Source organism: Amblyomma mixtum, chromosome 3, assembly GCF_055824585.1.
Source record: "Amblyomma mixtum isolate Tamu chromosome 3, ASM5582458v1, whole genome shotgun sequence".
Classification (NCBI taxonomy): domain Eukaryota; kingdom Metazoa; phylum Arthropoda; class Arachnida; order Ixodida; family Ixodidae; genus Amblyomma; species Amblyomma mixtum.
In genome coordinates, this window is record NC_143014.1 from 401,286,692 (window position 1) to 401,305,901 (window position 19,210).

Consider the following 19,210-nt stretch of genomic DNA (forward strand, 5'->3'; position numbering starts at 1 on the left):
CAAAAGCAACCCCTCCAGTGCATGTAACTAGTCGAGCACAGCGCCAAAGGTAATTACGTTTTTGAAATTTTAAAATGTGATATGGCTATTACTAACTACCAGCTACAGATTACCGATTGCAACCAGGTGCCTAACTCTAGTAATTAAAAAGTTAATTATTAGGAATTAGTTAATCAGCTTACGAGTTAAGAAGATTCACCGGTTTTCTGGTGTCCACCAGGCCTGGCAATACCATACCGCAAAAGCCATAATTTTACCCAAAAAGCCTATTTTTGAAAGTGTTTGCTGAAACACCCAGTATATATCACTGTAAAAAATATTTATTGAAAAAAAAACAAATTTTCTGGCAGCTGGCCTGCCAGAAATTTTCTGTTATGCTATGTTTTCGGTTTTTTACTTTTTCTGTCATTTTACAGATCTTTTCTGTTTTCGACTAACATAGAATTTCTGTTAAGACGATAGAAATTTTCTGTTATTGTATGTTTTCTGTTTTTACTTTTTCTGTCATTTCACAGGGTTTCTTGTTAACAATTAACAGAAAATGTCTGTGAGGATGACAGAAATTTTCTGTTTTTACTTTTTTCTGTCATTTCAAAGGTTTTTTTTCATGACTCACAGAAATTTTCAGTGAAGCTCCATGTTCTGTCATTTCACACACTTTATTTCTTTCACATCATCTTTTAATGACTGACATAAAAACAGACACAGAACATTAGGACTGCTGCCACATTTCAATAGAATAAAATATTTCACCGCTTTTAAACAATCACAAGCAAAGGCAAGTGAGTATTCAAGAATATTGGAAAATATGCAGTGTTAAACAATGCAATCATGGCTGATATTTTACTATACAGTAATATCTTTCAGCATCACTTAAGTTAAACGGTAGGAGGGTGGCCGAAGAAAAAAAAACTTACGTTGCCCTGCCTGCCCTACAGGCATACAGTAAAAGCATGCAAAATATGCAGTAATGGCAAGTAAAGTAGAAACGAAACCTGTGCCTTTCTGTCATACAGAATGGCATGATTCGCTCTAAAATAGTAATACAATACAATGAATATGACACGAAGTAATAATACCTGAACAATGAACACAACCAGTCACTAAACTAAAGGCAAGCATACGCAAAAGGAGAGTATTGGAAAAATATGCTTTGCTCATGACTAGTGCTGCATTAAGCAGCAAGATGAAAGCAACAGGACATAAGGCATGCCACGGGCTGTTTGCCTTATCACAGTTTAACTGCAAAACATTTTTTCACTCCAGTTAGTATGTCTTATCTTGAGACTACAATAACTTTAAAATGAAAAAAGTAACACAGACAAGATAGAAAGTAGTGCTACAATTCATACAACCAGCCACTGAAGTGTAACAGCAAGTATAAGCATAAATAAGGCATCTTAAGCAAATTGTGTCTTGCCTGACACTAGTACGAAATGAAGTGAGATAGAAGCAACAGGACATAAAGCATGTCAAAGCTGTTTGACTTTTCAGTGTAACCATATAACATTGATTCTCTATACATAGAACATCCACTCTTGTGACTACTGCATGATAAGTCATGCCACAGGCTGTTTGGTTTATCGCAGCGTACACAAAATATTGATTTAAAAAGTTGTCAGATTTCAGAACAGTTAAAAGTCAAAGTCTTGCATGATGAGGGAAGGAACTTTTGAAGAGGGGCAGTGTTGCTTCTTCTTCGAGTGCTCTGCCTTCGTTCCCCGGACAGGATTCACAGCTGCAATGGTCCTGAAACAAGGACAGAACATTGTTACTCCTCGGACAGTGAGCATATCTATACTGTCTTCAAAGAAGTAATAAACATTGCAAGAAGACTGCGCCCCTCCTCCTACCCCAAAATTTAATTCCTTTGTAGCCCACATTTCAGTTTCATTGTGTGCACTAGTGAATATATCCAGTAGTCTTTAGTACTCAGTACAAAACCAGACTCCAAGCCAAAATAAACCTTTCCTAAATGTTCACTTTAATAAGGTTTTTAACAACCATAGTGTTTTGTTACTTGCGTGAAAGCTGCTCACTGAACTCCAACACTAGTTTTTAAAGGGATGCAAAAACAACTCCATGAAACCTGTTGTTATTGGGAAAAATTCATTCTGTCGGCACTTTCCCAATTTGTTGCACGCCGTGGTGGCTCAGTGGTTATGGTGCTCTGCTGCTGGCCCGAAAGACGTGGGTTTGATACCGGCCGCGGCAGCCGAATTTCGATGAATGCGAAATTCTATAGGCCCGTGTGCTGTGCAAATTCAGTGCACGTTAAGGAACCCCAGGTGGTTGAAATTTCCGGAGCCCTTCACTACAGCGTCCTTCATGGCGTAAGTCCCTTTGGGACGTTAATCCCCAATAAATCGAATCAAACCATTTTGTTGATGTCAGTGTGGCAGCGACAAAATGCATTTATTGCTGAGAAAACTACATTTAGAAATTTTCCAGTCACTAAATTCAAATTCTGATGTATACGCCGAAAAGGACTTCATGACCACATTTTGAAGTTAGTTGCGGGGCTGCTTAGGGCCTTGTTATCTGCACCCAGAAATCTGACGTGTCAGTAGATTGCAGTCTACTTAGAAAATGAGGCAATGATGACAACACCTGCACTTTGTTTCTTCATTTTATGTAGCTTGTAAAAGCATAATTTCAGTCTCCTTGCAATCAGACTAGCCTCTTGACAAAGGCCAACTTCAGTTTCCATTCAATGTTCCTTCAAAGCGCTCTCTCACACCAGAGTAGCAATGTCTATGTATACATAGGCCGAATCATCAGCATGCCTATTCTGTGTCACCCGAAAGCACAGCCGTAAGCAAACATCTTTTGACAGGTAATAAGTAAGTTTGCAGCACATATTGACGTGTTTTGTCTTTACAGAGATTCAGATGCATGACGAGGGATATGCACATTTTAGTGAAGATGGAATTAACAGAACTGAGCAGAGGCTTGTTTGTATTACCAATGCCCAACTAGTGATACGCAAGTCTAAAATGAGGTCTAGTGCTGCAGAGCAAGCTGTTACGTGAATGTGACGTTACCCTCTTAAATCTGCACTCAGCTTTCACTGTCCAAGAATAGTGCAAAGTGCCTGCTGCCCTGAGTGATGAAACTTTTCTGACCACAACCTCAAGCAATAACCCAGCTAAAGACACATGCAGAATGCACACAAAATATTCTCTGTAGGCAGAATCAAAACAAAATTAAGCAATAGCTTCGAATAAAACTTTTCGTTGAGCATTGGAAGTCGCACATATTCAGTGCTGTAGCATTTTCCCCATACGCCGCTAGTACGGCTCACATGCAGGCCTCAACAATGCAAGTACTAACAGCCTTTTTCAGTATCCTGGCTTATGCTCAGTTTGAACTGGGCTGCAAGGAAAAGGTACTTTCACTATCGCGCATAGCAGTCCTCGAGGCTAGTCAACACAGCTGAGCGTGTCTGTACAGCATCCTGGGCTCCTCACTCCTTCCACATATAAATTCCCCCCTACAGATGCACTTTGGAAGAAATATGTGCGGCTTACAGCGCACCCATCAAGAAAGCTTCATGTCAAATGCAGCAATAACAATGCTGTATCTCTCATCAGCAATCCTCACGTAATTGACTGAGGAGCCAGTTTATTGAGGCACACATAGCGAGGTATATGCCACAACAATATGCAATGCTGTATGCATGGGTTATCTTGCATAGTATACAATTCAAGACTGTAGGCTCAAATGCCGCAAAAAGGAAGTCTTCCAGTCGACGGCACCAACCAACCATTACGATGTAGTGGTTATTTTGGCTAATTTGTGGTTTATCCTTTCCTTTTGCCAGCTGGTGTGATGGATTAGCAAGTGCATGGGAATTAACAATGAAGTCGTCAGAATCATTCAACACCATAGGGGCATTTGCTGCTGCATTCTTCAGTTGTATCCAGCTATAGTCACAATATGAAGCATTGCCTAACAGTTCACGCTCAAATGAATGCAAATCAAAATACAGAAGAGAAAAAACCCAAACTTCCCATTAGCAGTGAACCTGTCTCCGACAAGTGGGAGCAATGCCAGCCTTAGGGGAGGGTGACCGGTGCAATCGCACAAGACGTCACCAAAATGGGGATGCTGAGTTGCCCTGTGGGTGTTATGCTACATCCTCCCATCCTCTACCCGCCTTCCCTCTGTCCCTTGACCTTCAAAAGAGACATTTCCAGAGCTCTTCAAAATGAGGGAGACAATATGTATGCCTGAAGCATGCCAAAATGAGTGCATAACTCGCTACTGTAGAGGGTTGCAAAGGGTGCATGCACCTTACAGACGCGGCATAGTTTCAGGTGTCGTTTGTTGCGGGCAGGACCATCTAAATGACATTCTTTCCACCTGTAAGCTCTGCTGCGGCAGAAAGGAAAGGGGTAGGGGAGGAGAGTTGTGCTTAGAGAGCTTTGTCAGTTCACTGCTTAGCCCTTGTCCCGTCTCAGTTGTGCAGATTCTTTCCATCTTTGAACTTAATACTGCCTTCAGCACGCCCTGTGCATTATCTAAATCGGAACACATCTGACTGTGTCAAGCTGTATTGCATTTAATGGTGGTAGGAAATAATGTGTGCACCATTTCTCTCCCTTTTGCATGCTCTGCTCTGTGAGAATTTCATTATAGCTAGTTCTTCTTTTAGGCACCCAGTGCTGCAGAGCAGCACTGCTTGATTTTAGGCGTTAATTACAGACCTAAATATAGACTGGGCTTTTTGCTAATCATCATCTTTGAGACTCACGGGATTTTGGACTGTGAGCCCATAGTTATTCGTTCACAAGAAATACCTGTCTTGAACAAAAAATGTTTTTAATTCTGAATGGCGAGAAAATGGGCACAGAAAATTTGAATGATTTTGTAGAGAATGGTTGTAGTGCTACTATTGTTGCTATGTGCATAGATGTAGACAAAAATTTTGTGCAGCGTTCTGGCAACTTAGAAACAGAGATTTGATTTCCTGTGTCTGGCATTATGTCGGCATGGTTTGTTTTTACTTTGAAATTCGTTTACTTCTACCCAATCACCTGTCCTGCCTCTTGCATTGTAGCTATGGACTGAGCAGATGAACTCTCCTAACAAGCTGTCTTGCCTTATGCGCAGTTCTAAGCAAGACAATTTATGAAAGAAAAAGAATGCCGAAGTGCTAAAATTGCTGGTGCATTGTGACAGTTTTCAAGAAAAAGCAGAGACGATGGAAAAAGCCCTTTTTAAAGTACAGGAACAAGATGAATTATCGTACTAAGGTTAAAACTAACCTGATCTAGCCTGGCTAACTTTGCACGGCCTACTGTTTAACCTGAATAAGTTCAGCTCATGTCGACAATAGCTGTTTCGCCCCACTAAACTTTTGCCCTGTGTATGCAGAAAAGTGGTACGCCAGACCTTCTTCACACCAATCTGCAGCCAAGGCACTATTATTAGGAACAGAAGGAATCCGTGATGATAAATATAACGCTTGTACCATTTTCTACATATCCAACTGGAAAAAGGTTTCAATTTTCTTGTCACCCAATTTAAAGCTATCAAAATTTTGTTATGCTGGCTTTTTTGTAGTCACTATTAAAAGCGGAGCAGGCAACACTAAAACATCAGCTTCATGAGCTAAATAATGGTTTCAAAAGAAGCGGAAATGCCCTGGGAAGGCCAGTATCGTGAAAGACAGCGACCCAGAGAAGAGAGATTGCATGAAAAGTGGGACAGGTGGACTGTGCTCATGGTTCTAGGAAACTAAAACACAACTTAAAAATCTGGATACCACTTCTCTGCTGCTTCACGGATATGTACACCAACGTAACACATGTTGACTGCGATAACACCAAAGTAAATTTGGCCGGTCCCGTCCGTGACCGAATATTACAACCATTCAAGACATTTTAGTGGTTATTGCAGGGGCAGATTCATGGGTGCAACTGGAAGGGGGGGGGGATTTGAAGGAGGGGGGTGGGGTACATTAGAACCATGTATTCCTTGGACATTTTTCATCTAAGAAATGAGGTTCAACATGGCTGTCATTTAATATTTTCCAGTGGGAATCCTTTCCTTTTAATCAATTTCTCCTAGGTGAGCATTACCATATATCCTAAACAAGGTTTCTCAAAGACACCTCAAAAACAAGTCTTCAGTGGACGATGGATATTTAACTTATTAAGACAGAGTATTCTGTTTGTGCTGCAAGCTCTTTGACAGGGATCCCGTGTAATCACCAGCGGCAACTGGATAAAATGACTGGAGGCACATGGCACAGATTCTTAGAAGCCTCGAATATTTGACAAATCACTTCGCACCAAATCAAGCTTGCACAGAGGCAAGTCTAAGAATGAAGCATAGCAAATGCACTGACAAGGAGCATGAACTCATCATGGCACAAGCGAAGAAACTCTTCAAGAATGTCTTAGAGCACCTTATCAAGATAAAAGGCATATTGGTATTTCATGGCTGTTCAGACTGGCTTTTTGCAATCTGTGAGGAACCAGGGCAAAAAAATAACAGACTACACAGAAGGAGGACCACATGGACTGAAGCACTGAATGATCAACTTTTGTACAGTTTCCTGTCAGCACACATGGCAAAAAAATGTGAAACCATATCAGGAGATACCCCGAAACAATGTGACAAGTGGTTTTTTTAGTCTGAAAAAACAGAGGGAATAAGCCAGTAAGCATCTGCACAGCTGTTTCTAGGACACAGCAGAAAAGCAGTTAGTGAAGAATGGCCAACAAGGAACATGGAAGAAACCAGGGTGGAAACAAGTGCACAAGACATGGTCTTGAAAGCTAAAACCAATAAAAGTGATAAAAACGTCACAGGCCAATGAATAACAGGGCAAAAGGCTAAAAAGATTAAAGTCGCAAAAGTGACAATGAGGTCAAAGACCAAATGTAAAACCAGAAGTGGTGAAGGCAAAAAATGAAAAATACGACTGAAGGCCGAGGGTGCACATGGTGAGACAAGTGTTGCATATATAAAAACTGGTATTGCATGACAAATAGGCTGGTACTTTCTCAAATAATGAAACTGAAGGTTTCCTTATGCACTGGTCCTTCATTGCCAGTACCTTGCCTGCTTTTATGATTTCACAAGCCAGTGAGTTCTTGTTCTTCGCTATGAATTCCATTCTTTGAAATTCGGATAAACGTCCTGTTTCCAAAATTTTACAGTTCCGACAGTGAATGCCAAGATGGCAGCATTATTCATTATCAGAAAAAGAACTACCCTACCTGCCATCCAATGCCTGGTTTTAGCTACACAACACTTGTCTCATCATGTGTATCCTGGGCCTTCAGCAGTATTTTTTAAATTTTTTGCCTTCACCACTTGCTCCTGGTTTTACACTTCGTCTTTTCCCTCATTGTCAAATTTTATCACTTTTAACTTTTTAGCTTTTTGGCCTGTTACTTGCTACCCTCTGAGCTCTTTATCTCTTCTATCACTTGTAACCTTCAAGAGCATGTCTTATTTTTTCACTTGTTTTCATCGTGGTTTTTGGCATGTTTCTTGTTGGCCATTCTTCGCAACCTTTGGATTTTTGATGCTTCATAGATACAGCTGCGCAAATTCTTGCTGGCCCATTCCCTGTCTTTTCCGCCTAAAAAAAAATTTCCTTGTCGAATGTTTTTGTCTTATTTTGTTGTTCCGTGATACAAGCTTTCATATCAAATGGACTTTGCCTAGCTTTTTTCGTCGTGTATACGACAGCTAGGAAGGTGTACAAATAGCTGTCCCCGTTTCTTCTGATATAAAAGTTGGCAGTTCAGCATCCACGTTGCCGCCTTCTGTGCAGCTCTTTGCCCAACAGAAAGTGTTGCTCTAGCTTTTCACTCTAAAGAACGAAAACTTTCTGCGATTACCTGAGCTTCTTGGTTAATATGACAGTCATGAAAGAGCATTTAGGTGTGTGCCAGATGTGGCAGTTCACTACTGCGGCAAAACAATTTAGAATAAAATATTTCACGTGATGGTGAAGAATGTGATCAAGCACTTCACAGAAAATGAAATGACTGAAGTGAGTGCTTTTTTGCCTCTGATGCCTCCCTTCTAGCTAGCAATTTCATGAGTACCGAAAAAGAAATGTGTACAACGGTGGCAAAGATACCTTGGTGAAAAGTGCATCATGCTGCGCCATCTAATAAGTATTGTTTTTTTTTCCCCGTAACGCAAGTGCAAGTGCTTCTGGGGCACTGCAACAGAAACAACTGACTCGCTTGGATAAATCGGGAGCTCACTCTATGCGACTGTTTCTTACCAAATAAGCTCTTTATCGGTCCTTTCATTACTGGGATCTTGTTGCTGCCACTTCTCTTTGAATAACTATACTATTTGTGTCACTTTGATGCCCATTCTATTTATGTCCCTCGGACTGGTTGATTTATTAAAGAAATTTTAATCCGACATATAATATCTATGCATTGCTTATGCCTGCACTTTTAGAAGAGGATCTGAAGGTGTCAGCATTTTAAGTTCATGTAACTAAACTCATCTTTCAGTGGCAAGCCTCTTTGCTTTTCTATATTTTAAACCGTACTATCTGCTTGCAAAGTCGGTGGTCCGTGACCTTCGGTGGCATTGTGGTGGCGACTTCCGGTTGCCGCTATTGGTTTGCAGTATCCCTTCAGGCTACAGCCATCTAAGGGCACAGCTTGTGGTAATGTACTGTAAAGCACAATTTTGTTTTACAATTAGGCTTCCCTCTGAAAAATACCGAAAAAAAATTGCAATATAAAAAGGTAATATAAACAAAAGGAAATAATGAGAGGCTTTGCAAGTATGGGCCTCAGCAAGGGCTCACACAAGGTGCGGTAAGGTCGTCCCTAAGGCAACGTGATACTGCCAAAATTACCTGGCAATGTTGCAGGGGTTACACTTACTGAAAGGAGAAAATTAAGAAAGTACGGAGGCTGGGACACATCTTAAGGTGGTGCTTGTGAATCACTGTGTATTTTGAGGGACTGTTCTGCTACCGTATACGCCTGTGCACACAGACTGGGAAGCTACTGGCAAAGCGTTGTTTGGTAACTGTCATCACTGATTACTTAGTTAAATATGGGGTCCTTAACTCCATGCAAGGACACTGGCATGAAATCTACAAACTGCTGTAAATGAAAAGTTGCATGTTATTCAGAGATCTGCCCTTGGCCATTGTTTATGAGACATCCCTATTGAAAAATCCGGTATCGCGGCAAACCGGATTTTACCGGAACATATCGGTTTCATACCGGTCCGGTATGACTCTCATACCGGCGAGACCCGTCCGGTTAGATGGCTATACCGGTTCATACCGGTCCGGTATCGATCCCAAACCGGACAGACCGTTCCGGTACGGAGCTCATACCGGGCAGTCCCTTCCCGGTTCGAAGCTCAAATCGGACAGACCAGTCCGGTACGGAGCTCAAACCGGACAGACTAGTCCGGTACGGAGCTCAAACCGGACATACCAGCCTGTATTCAGAGCGATATGTGCTGCGGTTTTGGTGCTTGGTCTGCAGATTGACTGTTGTACGCCAGCAGATATTTTTTAGGGGAAGGGGGTGGGGGGGGGGGGGCAGCGTGCGCATAAGTGCGATAATCAACACACACACGGTTTTGTTGAAAGGGCTAGGAAAAGAAAAGGGCTAAGCGTGAGCTTCGCAGTGGCAAAACATGCAGTTTGTGCATGAAAGGCGGGGGCTGCATGAATGGGGAATTGCGGGCAACCGCCATATTGGCTTCCCGTGCAGCACCCTGACAAAACCAGAGCGGCTGTGTGCGGGCAAACGGCTAGTATATATCCGCCAGCAGCCTTCGTAAGTCCTTTGAAGATTACTCTGGATTTCACAGTGCAGATCTTCAAGACTGGCTGATAAACATGGCGAGCCTCCGGTGACTGCGCCAGAGGCTCAAAAAGGTTTGTTACTGTCGCGTTCATTGCAGCAGCTTTCTTAATGTTCGCTAGCGGCAGCCTCTAGCCACGCATCGATGAAGAAAGAAAATTCTTGGTTTTCGTGCAGGAATTCTTTGCACTTCTTCTTCAAGTGATCGCCCACTGATAACGAACTTGTCCAAGCGTCATCGCGAGCGGCCCCACCCTTCACTCTATCAGGAACACATACTAATCACAAATCGCCCAGAACATTTGTATCGACGAACAAGAAAAGGTTAATTCAACGGAGCCGGCAGCTTGGGGTGTTCCCTTAAGGGCGACGCTTCGTGCTAGCTAAAAGATACAGCGCTCTAGAGAACAAAATAAAAACAAAAACCACCTGTAGAAACCTTACACGAGTAACCCGTCTTTGCACAATTTTTTTTAAAGCTTTTTTCTTTTCTCTCCTCACCGCCTTTGCTTTTCCTGGCTCCGGTCGCAAAAAAAAAAAAACCTGCGCATTCCTGGCTTTTCTATCGGCCTTTGTTCCTTCCCCTTGGGCTCCTCTGTGTCTGTCATGTCCCTTCCAGTGCCGTTCCCCGAAACGGCGCGGAGCCGCTCACTCTACAACCCACGACCGTGCATTTTAAGCCGCCCTCCCGACCACGCTCCCCGCGAGGCTTCCATGAAGTGGCGAGGAGGTTCCGATTCTGCTTGTTCACTGTGCCCGGTCGCAGCGCGGTGACTTTATGCAGAAGTCCTCCCCCGCCTTTCCTGCGTTTGTTTGGAACAGGTTTTTCTCTGCTGCGGCTGGGTTGAGTGTCAAGCGATGAAGGTAGCTGCGAAAACACGCTGGCACTCGCTTGTTGGCGTTGAATTTGTGTTATACAATATTTTTGCGCCTTTCTTCGTGTTGCCTTGATCAATCCATGATCAAAGATGACATCGCCTTCAATGCGTACGTCCAGTGCAAATATGGTGGAACCCTATCATCCTTGTCTCAGTGATGAATGACTTCGCTCCAAAAGACGTGAGTGGTGAACATTTGACCGGTGGAGGCCACGGCGGTTAAGGCGGATTTTATGACGGCGACGTCGTGCTGCTAGGACGTAAGTACGCATTTTAAATCACTCTGTTCTTTAAGTGCTGCCTCCGTCTCGGGTATATGCTCGGCGTCAACAGAAACGTTCTAACTGTCCAGTGTCTTTTTAACTAAAACTTTGTAGATTGCACAGCGTAGAGGGACGAGATAGCGCAAAATTTTCTTTCAGTTACATACCGAAATTGCTTGTCCTTCATGATAACACGACTAAAATTAGTTTTATAGTTTGTATTCTTTCTTTACAGAGGCATGGGGTGTACACGTGCGGGAGCAATCATCGATAAGCGTCCTGAGGGGGAGCGGCTCAAGCCCTTGAACAAACATCAAGCATCGCATCGATGCTGCGGTATGTGCCGTAAATAATGGTGGATGACCACGCAAGCATCGGAATCGTCCGAGCAACCTGTTTACACACCAACAATGTTACGACGCAGATTTTCAATACATTGTTGATTCAAATATGGAATGCGTGAGGTGCATTCACGATACTGAGCATTGCCAACGCTCAGGGTCTGGCGTCTTGAGACGCCTTGCTTGTCTGTGGCTTGTCTGGGCCCACGAGGGCCCGCAATTCAGAGCTCTGTTTGTGCTGCTGGGGTATGCATTTGTAATTATTGCATACAGGTCTACCTCGGGAATGGAATTTTTATTCCTTCGGCAACGTGGGCAGCAGTTATGGTGGCACCCAAAGATTCGCGTTTCTGCAAGGTCGCAGCCTTTGGACGACTCCACAACTCCTGGAAAGGCGCGTTACAGGGCAAGCTTGCCATTGGAACCTGAAGTCAGAAGCCTCGACAGTGGGCAGGAACCCCTGAAAAGCTACAAGCCATTGGCCGTAAGTTGCATGTCACAGTGCTCAATGCATTATGTTGTGTGTCAGTGCCCAATTAAATGATAAGGTGGGGGCATTATGTACTACCAATCATATTTTCTTTTCTGCAGGTGCTTTTCACTACTTCATTGGCCAGCACCCTGTAGAGACCCCAGCGCCGGTAGATCGCCGCAAAGAGTTAAATTATTACCTCAGTGAGCTGGTTCAAGACATGCAAAAAAAAAATAAACATCTTTTGGAGTTTTTGATGCATTATAATACTCACCAAGCTACCAATACTTGGTAAAAGCTGGGAGCAAATAACACAATTGCACATCGACTGCAATACGAGTCGCTGATAATCGCAGATTACCAGTGTCTGAGGCTCTGTATATTGCAGCATTTGGCATGTACACTTATGGCCCCAGTTTTTGGGCAGATTTAGTCCAAGTGGAATATATTGAAGCATTTTATTCCTGCCTTTGTCCTGTGATACGGGGCCCTCCTGTATAATACGGGCCTAGCCTGTAGAATTCAGGACTGTCCTGTAATCCGGTATGAATTTTGAACCGGAACCGCATACCGGGTTATTGTACAGGATTTGCGATACCGGATTACCGGAGTATCCTGCACAAAACAGGAGAGTCCTGTATTATACAGGACTGTCCTGTTTTATACAGGATATTCCGGTAATCCGGTATCGCAAATCCTGTACAATAACCCGGTATGCGGTTCCGGTTTAAAATTCATACCGGATTTTTCAGTAGGGATTGCACGCATACCAAGCACACTTCCTCTTTTCCTCATCTCTGGAGGCATCTGCATATATCATATAGTGTAAAAAGAATTTTTTGCATCTTTTTCTTCTTTCGTCCTTCCCGCAGCACAATGTATCCAACACAAGCCTAGCTAAACTCTCCGCTTTTCTAATTTCCGCTTTTCTTTCGCTGCAGTGTCTAAAGATACACCTCACAGACTGTTCATTCTCACTGAGCGTATGGAGGATGTACCTTCCGGCCCATGGCTAAATCTCATCCAACATGATAGTGGATGCTGCCAGCCAGTGCACTACTGCTGCGTGCAACACTCTTCTCTGCGAAGCATTTGCAAGTTGCATGCCACATATTGTGACTTGTGAGGAGTTTCAAATGGAAGTTTTCCCATTCTTATATCGCCGGCTGTCATTCAGATGCAGTAAAACAAGCCCAGCTCTCCCAAAAAATCTCAGATATATGCCTTCACACCCGGTTGCACGTGCATATAGCACTACCATCGCTCGCACGAGTTCACATATATAAGCAGCAAGCTACGCGGCGTGCACCAGCGGCTTGGTGCTTTCGCACTGGTCTTGTAATCTGTCAGCTCTGCTCATAATTTAAGCAAGTTACCACCAGCACTGAAGCGCAGCAGAATGCTTGCTAGATCGAGCACCTATGCTCTGCACAGCACGCATATTCCTAGATGCACCTATCCGTATTACATAAGAAACATAATGCTAGCTGTTTTTTATCACCAGATATAATATTGGTTGGTTGGGTTGGTTTATGGGGTTTAACGTCCCAAAGCGACTAAGGCTAAGAGAGACACCGTAGTGGAGGGCTCCGGAAATTTCGACCACTTGGGGTTCTTTAACGTGCACTGACATCGCACAGTACACGGGCCTCTAGAATTTCTCCTCCAAAGAAATTCCAGCCGCCGCGGCCGGGATCGAACCCGCGTCTTTTGGGTCAGCAGCCGAGCACCATAACCACTGAGCCACCGCGGCGGCCTGATATAATATTCATCTTTAAAATATTTATATTATGCCTCACAGCCATTGAAAAGCAATAGTATGGGGAATTTATTTACAGCGTTGACCTAGGTGACTCGAAGAGATACTCCACCACAATACACAAGAACATTGTGGAGGAGCAACCACAAAGCAGGAAGCATGTAAAGACCATTTCCGGGCCAACATTGACATTTCTGAGGGGAATACAAGGAAAGTGCCTAGCTCGCTGCTTGGTCTTTCAGGCGGAAATTTGCACATATTGAGTGGTTCGAGCTTAGCATGAGCCAATGGGCCCTTCTCAGCCAATGCCACACACCACACGTGTATTTGGAGCACTGATCCTGCACACGCACTCAGCTTCGACTGAGGGACAGCGGATCGTCGCAAGTAAACAAACCTTCAAGTTCACATAGCGGACTTCACCGTACAACAGAAAAGCACACATGTGCACCATGCTGCATGGAAATAGCCAGGGATAATTTTGCAGTTCACACACCCTAATCAAACGACATGTGGTGAACGGTGCAACCGGAGAACATGGTGTTTGTCATGCGATCAAGCAGTTCATTGCGTGGAGCTCTCAGATCATGTGCGCCAAACACCAATTGGCCCATTCCGGGCAGTGAGTAAACATTCTTGAGCCCAAGGTATGACTAATCCTCATAGAATTCAAAGGAGAACTATGAGAGTAAATCGAGCAGACTGCCAGGCAAAAATCAAATGGCCGGACTTTGAAAAACACACTCAGATTTGTCCGATGTATTTGGAAAAGAAATGCTCCGGGTCTACCCAACGTACTAAGGGGAGGAAATGCACTGGGTCCATCCGGCGTACCTTTAGCCACAGCCTCCTCTCGCAGTCAGTAGTGAGAGCACACCATACAAAAATTTCACTGCTCTATTTAATAACCCCATTGTGAGTTATATAGACAAAAGACTTAGCAGATGAATGCCATTCCAAAAAATGCTGGAGCTAAAGAAGATTATTTTTTGACAGAACTCACAAAATGACTGCTAACGTGAACAAGCCTCATTGACTTAGTGTGCTCAAAACATTGGCTGCAAAAATGAAGCACTGGTTGCAAAGGCTTGTACACTTACACCATGATTCCAGTCATGTTGACTGACATGATAAGTACAAACACCATGCATGACCCGCCACTAAACCAGGGTGTCAAGCAAGCTACTTTCTTTCAGTTCCTGACTTTTCCATGGTTTCCCCGACTATTTAAGTCAAAATCCTCTGAATACTGAACAGACGGGAAAACACAGTGGCCAATGGTAATGTACAGTATACATGATCTATTCACAGCAAAAACTATATACTGAAACTTCAAACGCTGCAATCAAAATAGATTTGCTCTTATTTGAGGCAGCTGATTTCTTCTTGACGAAAGTACAGCTTCAATGCGACTTATGAAGCTATCTTTGCTTTTTCTGTTCCATTTCTCTAACACAAATGGTTAACATAACCTTTATTCTTCTGAGCATAAGTTGTCTTCACTAAGTGTGTTCATATTTCAAACTTTTATTTTAAAGTGCAGAGGATTAAAAATTGGCTTAGATTACAAGACAAATGTGTTTCCACATAATAAAGCAATGAAAAGCACCAGACATTGGACAAATATTTAAATCCTCATCAATTATCCTATCCGAACACCGATTAAGCACCACAAAATACAAAAACAAAATACAAAATATAGCATACCCTCCAAATAACGCCAGAACCACATCAGCTGCCAGAGCTCAAGATCAAAGAAGCTCCAGCAGCCGTAGAGTAAATGCGATCAAACCATCACAAAGTTCATCGCACAGTTACATGAACACAAGTCCTCGTACTTACTAATAGCGAAAGAATGCTGACAATTTCTGCGAAGTACCATCTACGACGTCAAATCCATCAAATCTGCATGGCGACACATTCAAATCTATCCATAAACAATGGATGGTTACATGGCCACAAAAGGGTTACTGGTATTGCATGCACATATGCACTCTTCAGTAAACCCTCTCCCCCAGGTGCTGTGCTCCTCTGGACAAGTATCTATGACCCCTATGAGCAAGCAACGTGTATGACTTCCACCAAAATAGCCATATACTACTACATAATCTCATAAGCAATATAGTACCATGTACCCCTTCCAACCCTTTCATATTAGTGACTGAGCACCATGCAATGCATGTAGTATAGCCATAATCTATGAAGAAGTGGTTGAAGACCAACTCCACAAAAAATAGTTTTATCTGTCTTTCCTTTCCGCAGATTTTTTCAGAGCGCTATTTTACCAGCTGCATTAACCAAGCAGCAGCAGCAGCAGCAGCAGCAAAATTTCATTCCATAGCTGATTCGTTGCCTGGGTTCAGCAAACATTTTCTTACTTTTTTTAAAAATTGCTTTTGCACTTTGTTAGCATTTTCATAAAAAGGTCTTATGATAAAGTGGTATGTACCTATAACTTTTATTATCACTGCGTATTTGAGAAGTGGCAGAACCAAAACAAGAAAGGTTATCACAACTCAGTTAACAAGCGATATAGGTACTTACTGCTGTGTGAACTCCAGGCAGAGGCTTGTTTCCTTGGGGTACACAACATTGAAAGCAAAGTGCACCAAAAACATAAGCTTGAAAGCCTGGCATGGGTTGGCTGCGTGCATCACTGGCAGGGTGTCGATGCATATGGTGAAGCTCCTTGCAGTAAGGAAACTGCCTCCTGCACAAACAAATTTTAAATCAGGAATGCTCGCCCGAGTGCAGTACCACAGAGTTATACCTTTTGCAATGATGAAAGGAGAACATGGAATGTCCCCGATGTCGTCATCACTGGCAGATCCCTGGCATAAGAGGGAGTTAAATGCGTATAAGAATTGTCTACTAAAGTAGCACCATGTGAAAGCTGCAACTTTAAACCAGTTACAAATAAGCATGCAGCAGAGTACAAGCATAAATAAGTCATTTCTGCGCTTGCTCAGGCTCTTATTTTTCCCAACAATGCGTGGTGAAATGCTTTGGAGTGTATACAAATAAGCGTCAACCACATATAAAGGCCCTAAAATGAGCATAGGCATTTACAAGTGCTGGATTATCTACAATACATAAACATTGCACCGTTTTAGTCAAATGCAGCCCAAGAACACAGTGTAAATGCCTCTCAAGAGCAAAAGAGGCCCTCCATCGAGTGGTGTCGAGAGACTGTCCTAGCACTGCAGTTAATCCGGCAGACCGGTAGTGAATAACCTTGCGCCTGCCAGCCCCCTCAAATGTCACACTACTAGGTCACAGGGGAATTATTTAACATAAGTAGAGCGCAGCTTGCGTTTTATCTCAAGCAACCGAGCAAATTGTTTGTAAATGACTATGTTTTAAGTAGCATAGTACGAGGTACTAAGGTGCGCAGTCGTCGTGATCGGCGCAGTGCTGCGGAAAGTTCGAGCTCGCGTAGTGAATGCTGAATGGTGTACTGTTATCTCGAAGCGCCCATTTAGCGAGTACGCGAACTATTTACTATAGAAGCACCAGAAAAACGCAAGCAGCAGATATCGTATTCAACAGCCACAGAGCCCAAGCAGACACGCGCGGCACAGTTGTGGGCGGGCGGATGTATGGATGGTAGTGGCTTAACCCTTCGTATCGGGCGGTGGCTCGCGCTTCCAGCCTAGGATTCCCTCCCCCCTTTTTTAATTTGTATTTTAATATGCATAATTTGGCCATCTTTCATAAAGTTACTCCTCCCTTGACCTATTCCACAGGCTGGCCGAAGCGATGCGATTGACATTGGAGGATATGGACTGAGCTCGCGTGTCGAAGGCGCTCAAAAATCTCGAATGTCGGCTCCAATGACATCAGTGCCATTGAAAAACTTCCCTGTGACAGCGCAAGTACGGCATTTGAAACGCCTGTGTAGAAACTTTTCAGCCTGCGTTGACCCGTGCAACGCTATTTCGGCCCAAAGATAAGATCAGTTAAATCTTACAAAATGAACACAATACTGCATTACTTGTACCGGCATGAATAAACGTCAATAAAAATAAAAAGACACAACGTACACTTATGATCCTTTCTTAGACGAGAAACGAATTTGAAAATCCCGCGCTCTTTGACGTCCTCCTCCGCTAACCAATCGCGTACTTCCCTGGCCTAAAATTTCCCGCGCTTACTCACTCCAGACAAAGCAAAATTTGTGCATTTTCCCGCAAACTATCGCACTCTTCCGTGTTTCTCGCTTGTGTTCCTCTCTCTTCCGCGCGCTGTGCACCTTTTGTGAGAGACAGTAAAGCAGCAGTGACGCATCGGCGGTGAAGCGGCTGTGGTGGGCACGCTCAATGTCCGCCGGCGATTTATCTTCACTGCCCTGTTCAACAGCAGTACAAGCCCGCAACAATACTCCCAAAAGACGACAAAAAGCGTATCATTCATGCCGGTAAAAATGTGCACCACTCACCTTGTGTGCGAACGGTCTGATCAGTGAAAATCACGGACACAGCACGCCGGTATTATCCTAGCTCCCGGTTCACGTCCATGCCGTCCTCCATGATGCCGTCAATCGATGAATGCAGGATCGCAGCAAATAGTACTGCTTCTCATTCTGCGCGCTAATATTGCGCGTAGAAACTTTTTGACGCTTAAAATATGTAACGTGATTGATGAAAAGTAGCAAAGGTTTTTCGGATCACTTTTTTGTGTAACGGCGGTGCTTACGTCACCAACTTTCGGTGAAATGGGCGTGTTGCGGCTCCAAAAACAGAAAATTACTTTCTTTTGCGTGAACGTGTTTCTGTTAAGGGCGCAAAACAGATATTCTCTGTATGACAACAGAAAATTTCCGTAAAAATGCCTGTCATTTCACACACATTTCTTACAGTGTATCATAAAAAGAAGGGAACCGAGGGAAGACCCTTGCAGAACGCCTGAGGTAACTGGGAGAGATTGAGACAGGTGGCGCTTAAGACGGGCTGACTGAAAACAATTAGTTAACAATTCTTCAATCCATTTAAGACTATTAAGACGCAAGTTCAGCTGTGCAAGTTTAAGTAGCAGACAAAGTTGAGGAACCTTGCCTAAAGCTTTCGCATAATCTAGTAAGATGATGTCCGTCTGCATGTTACGGTCAATATTAGTGTGCAGATCGTGAAGGAAGAGCGCTAGTTGGGTTTTGCAGGAGAGGCCCTTACGAAACATGTGAAGAATGAAAAAAAATCATTTGAGTCCAAGAAAGTAACGATTTGCGAATAGATGACGTGTTCCATGATTATACAGTGCACACTAGTTAGTGAAATGGGGTGGTAATTCAACGGTGAGTCTCTGTTACCTGATTTGTAGACTGGAATGACCTTTCCCATTTTCCAATCATCTGGAATGATTCCTGAGGAGAGTGACTGTAAAAAGATGAGAAATAAATATGTGCACAGATTGATTCCAGATTTTTCAGGAGTTTTGAATTAATCAAGTCCATACCAGCAGATGATGAAAGTTTCATATTATGAATTGTAGGTGAAATACCTTCTTCGAAAAAGGTGATAGCTGGCATGAAGGTTTCTAAGGTAAAGGATGGTGACTGTTAACGTGCTTCTATTTCAGTGGTGAAGACAGATACGAATACACTGTTAAATATTTCTGCGCAATAATAATCAGTTACCGCCTCGTGTGTGTTGATCATTTCCAAGTGTAATATCGGAGGGG

The 19,210-nt window shown here is 43.3% G+C and overlaps 1 protein-coding gene across 2 annotated transcripts; it reads right to left on the reverse strand.

Moving 5' to 3' along the window:
* Positions 1-1,542: 1,542 nt before the first annotated feature.
* On the reverse strand, positions 1,543-18,391 carry LOC149357374 (uncharacterized). Of its 2 annotated transcripts, none has more exons than XM_089577915.1 (3): positions 16,305-16,560; positions 16,079-16,244; positions 1,543-1,749 (listed from the first exon to the last, which is right to left on the reverse strand). In XM_089577915.1, exons 1-3 carry the CDS (start codon positions 16,474-16,476, stop codon positions 1,635-1,637), a joined length of 453 nt encoding a protein of 150 aa, XP_089434041.1. In that variant the 5' UTR covers positions 16,477-16,560; the 3' UTR covers positions 1,543-1,634. The 2 variants fall into 2 exon arrangements, with proteins under 2 accessions (XP_089434041.1, XP_089434042.1); XM_089577916.1 differs by lacking the exon at positions 16,305-16,560 and adding an exon at positions 17,973-18,391 and having other exon boundaries at positions 1,549-1,749.
* Between the last annotated feature and the right edge of the window lie 819 nt (positions 18,392-19,210).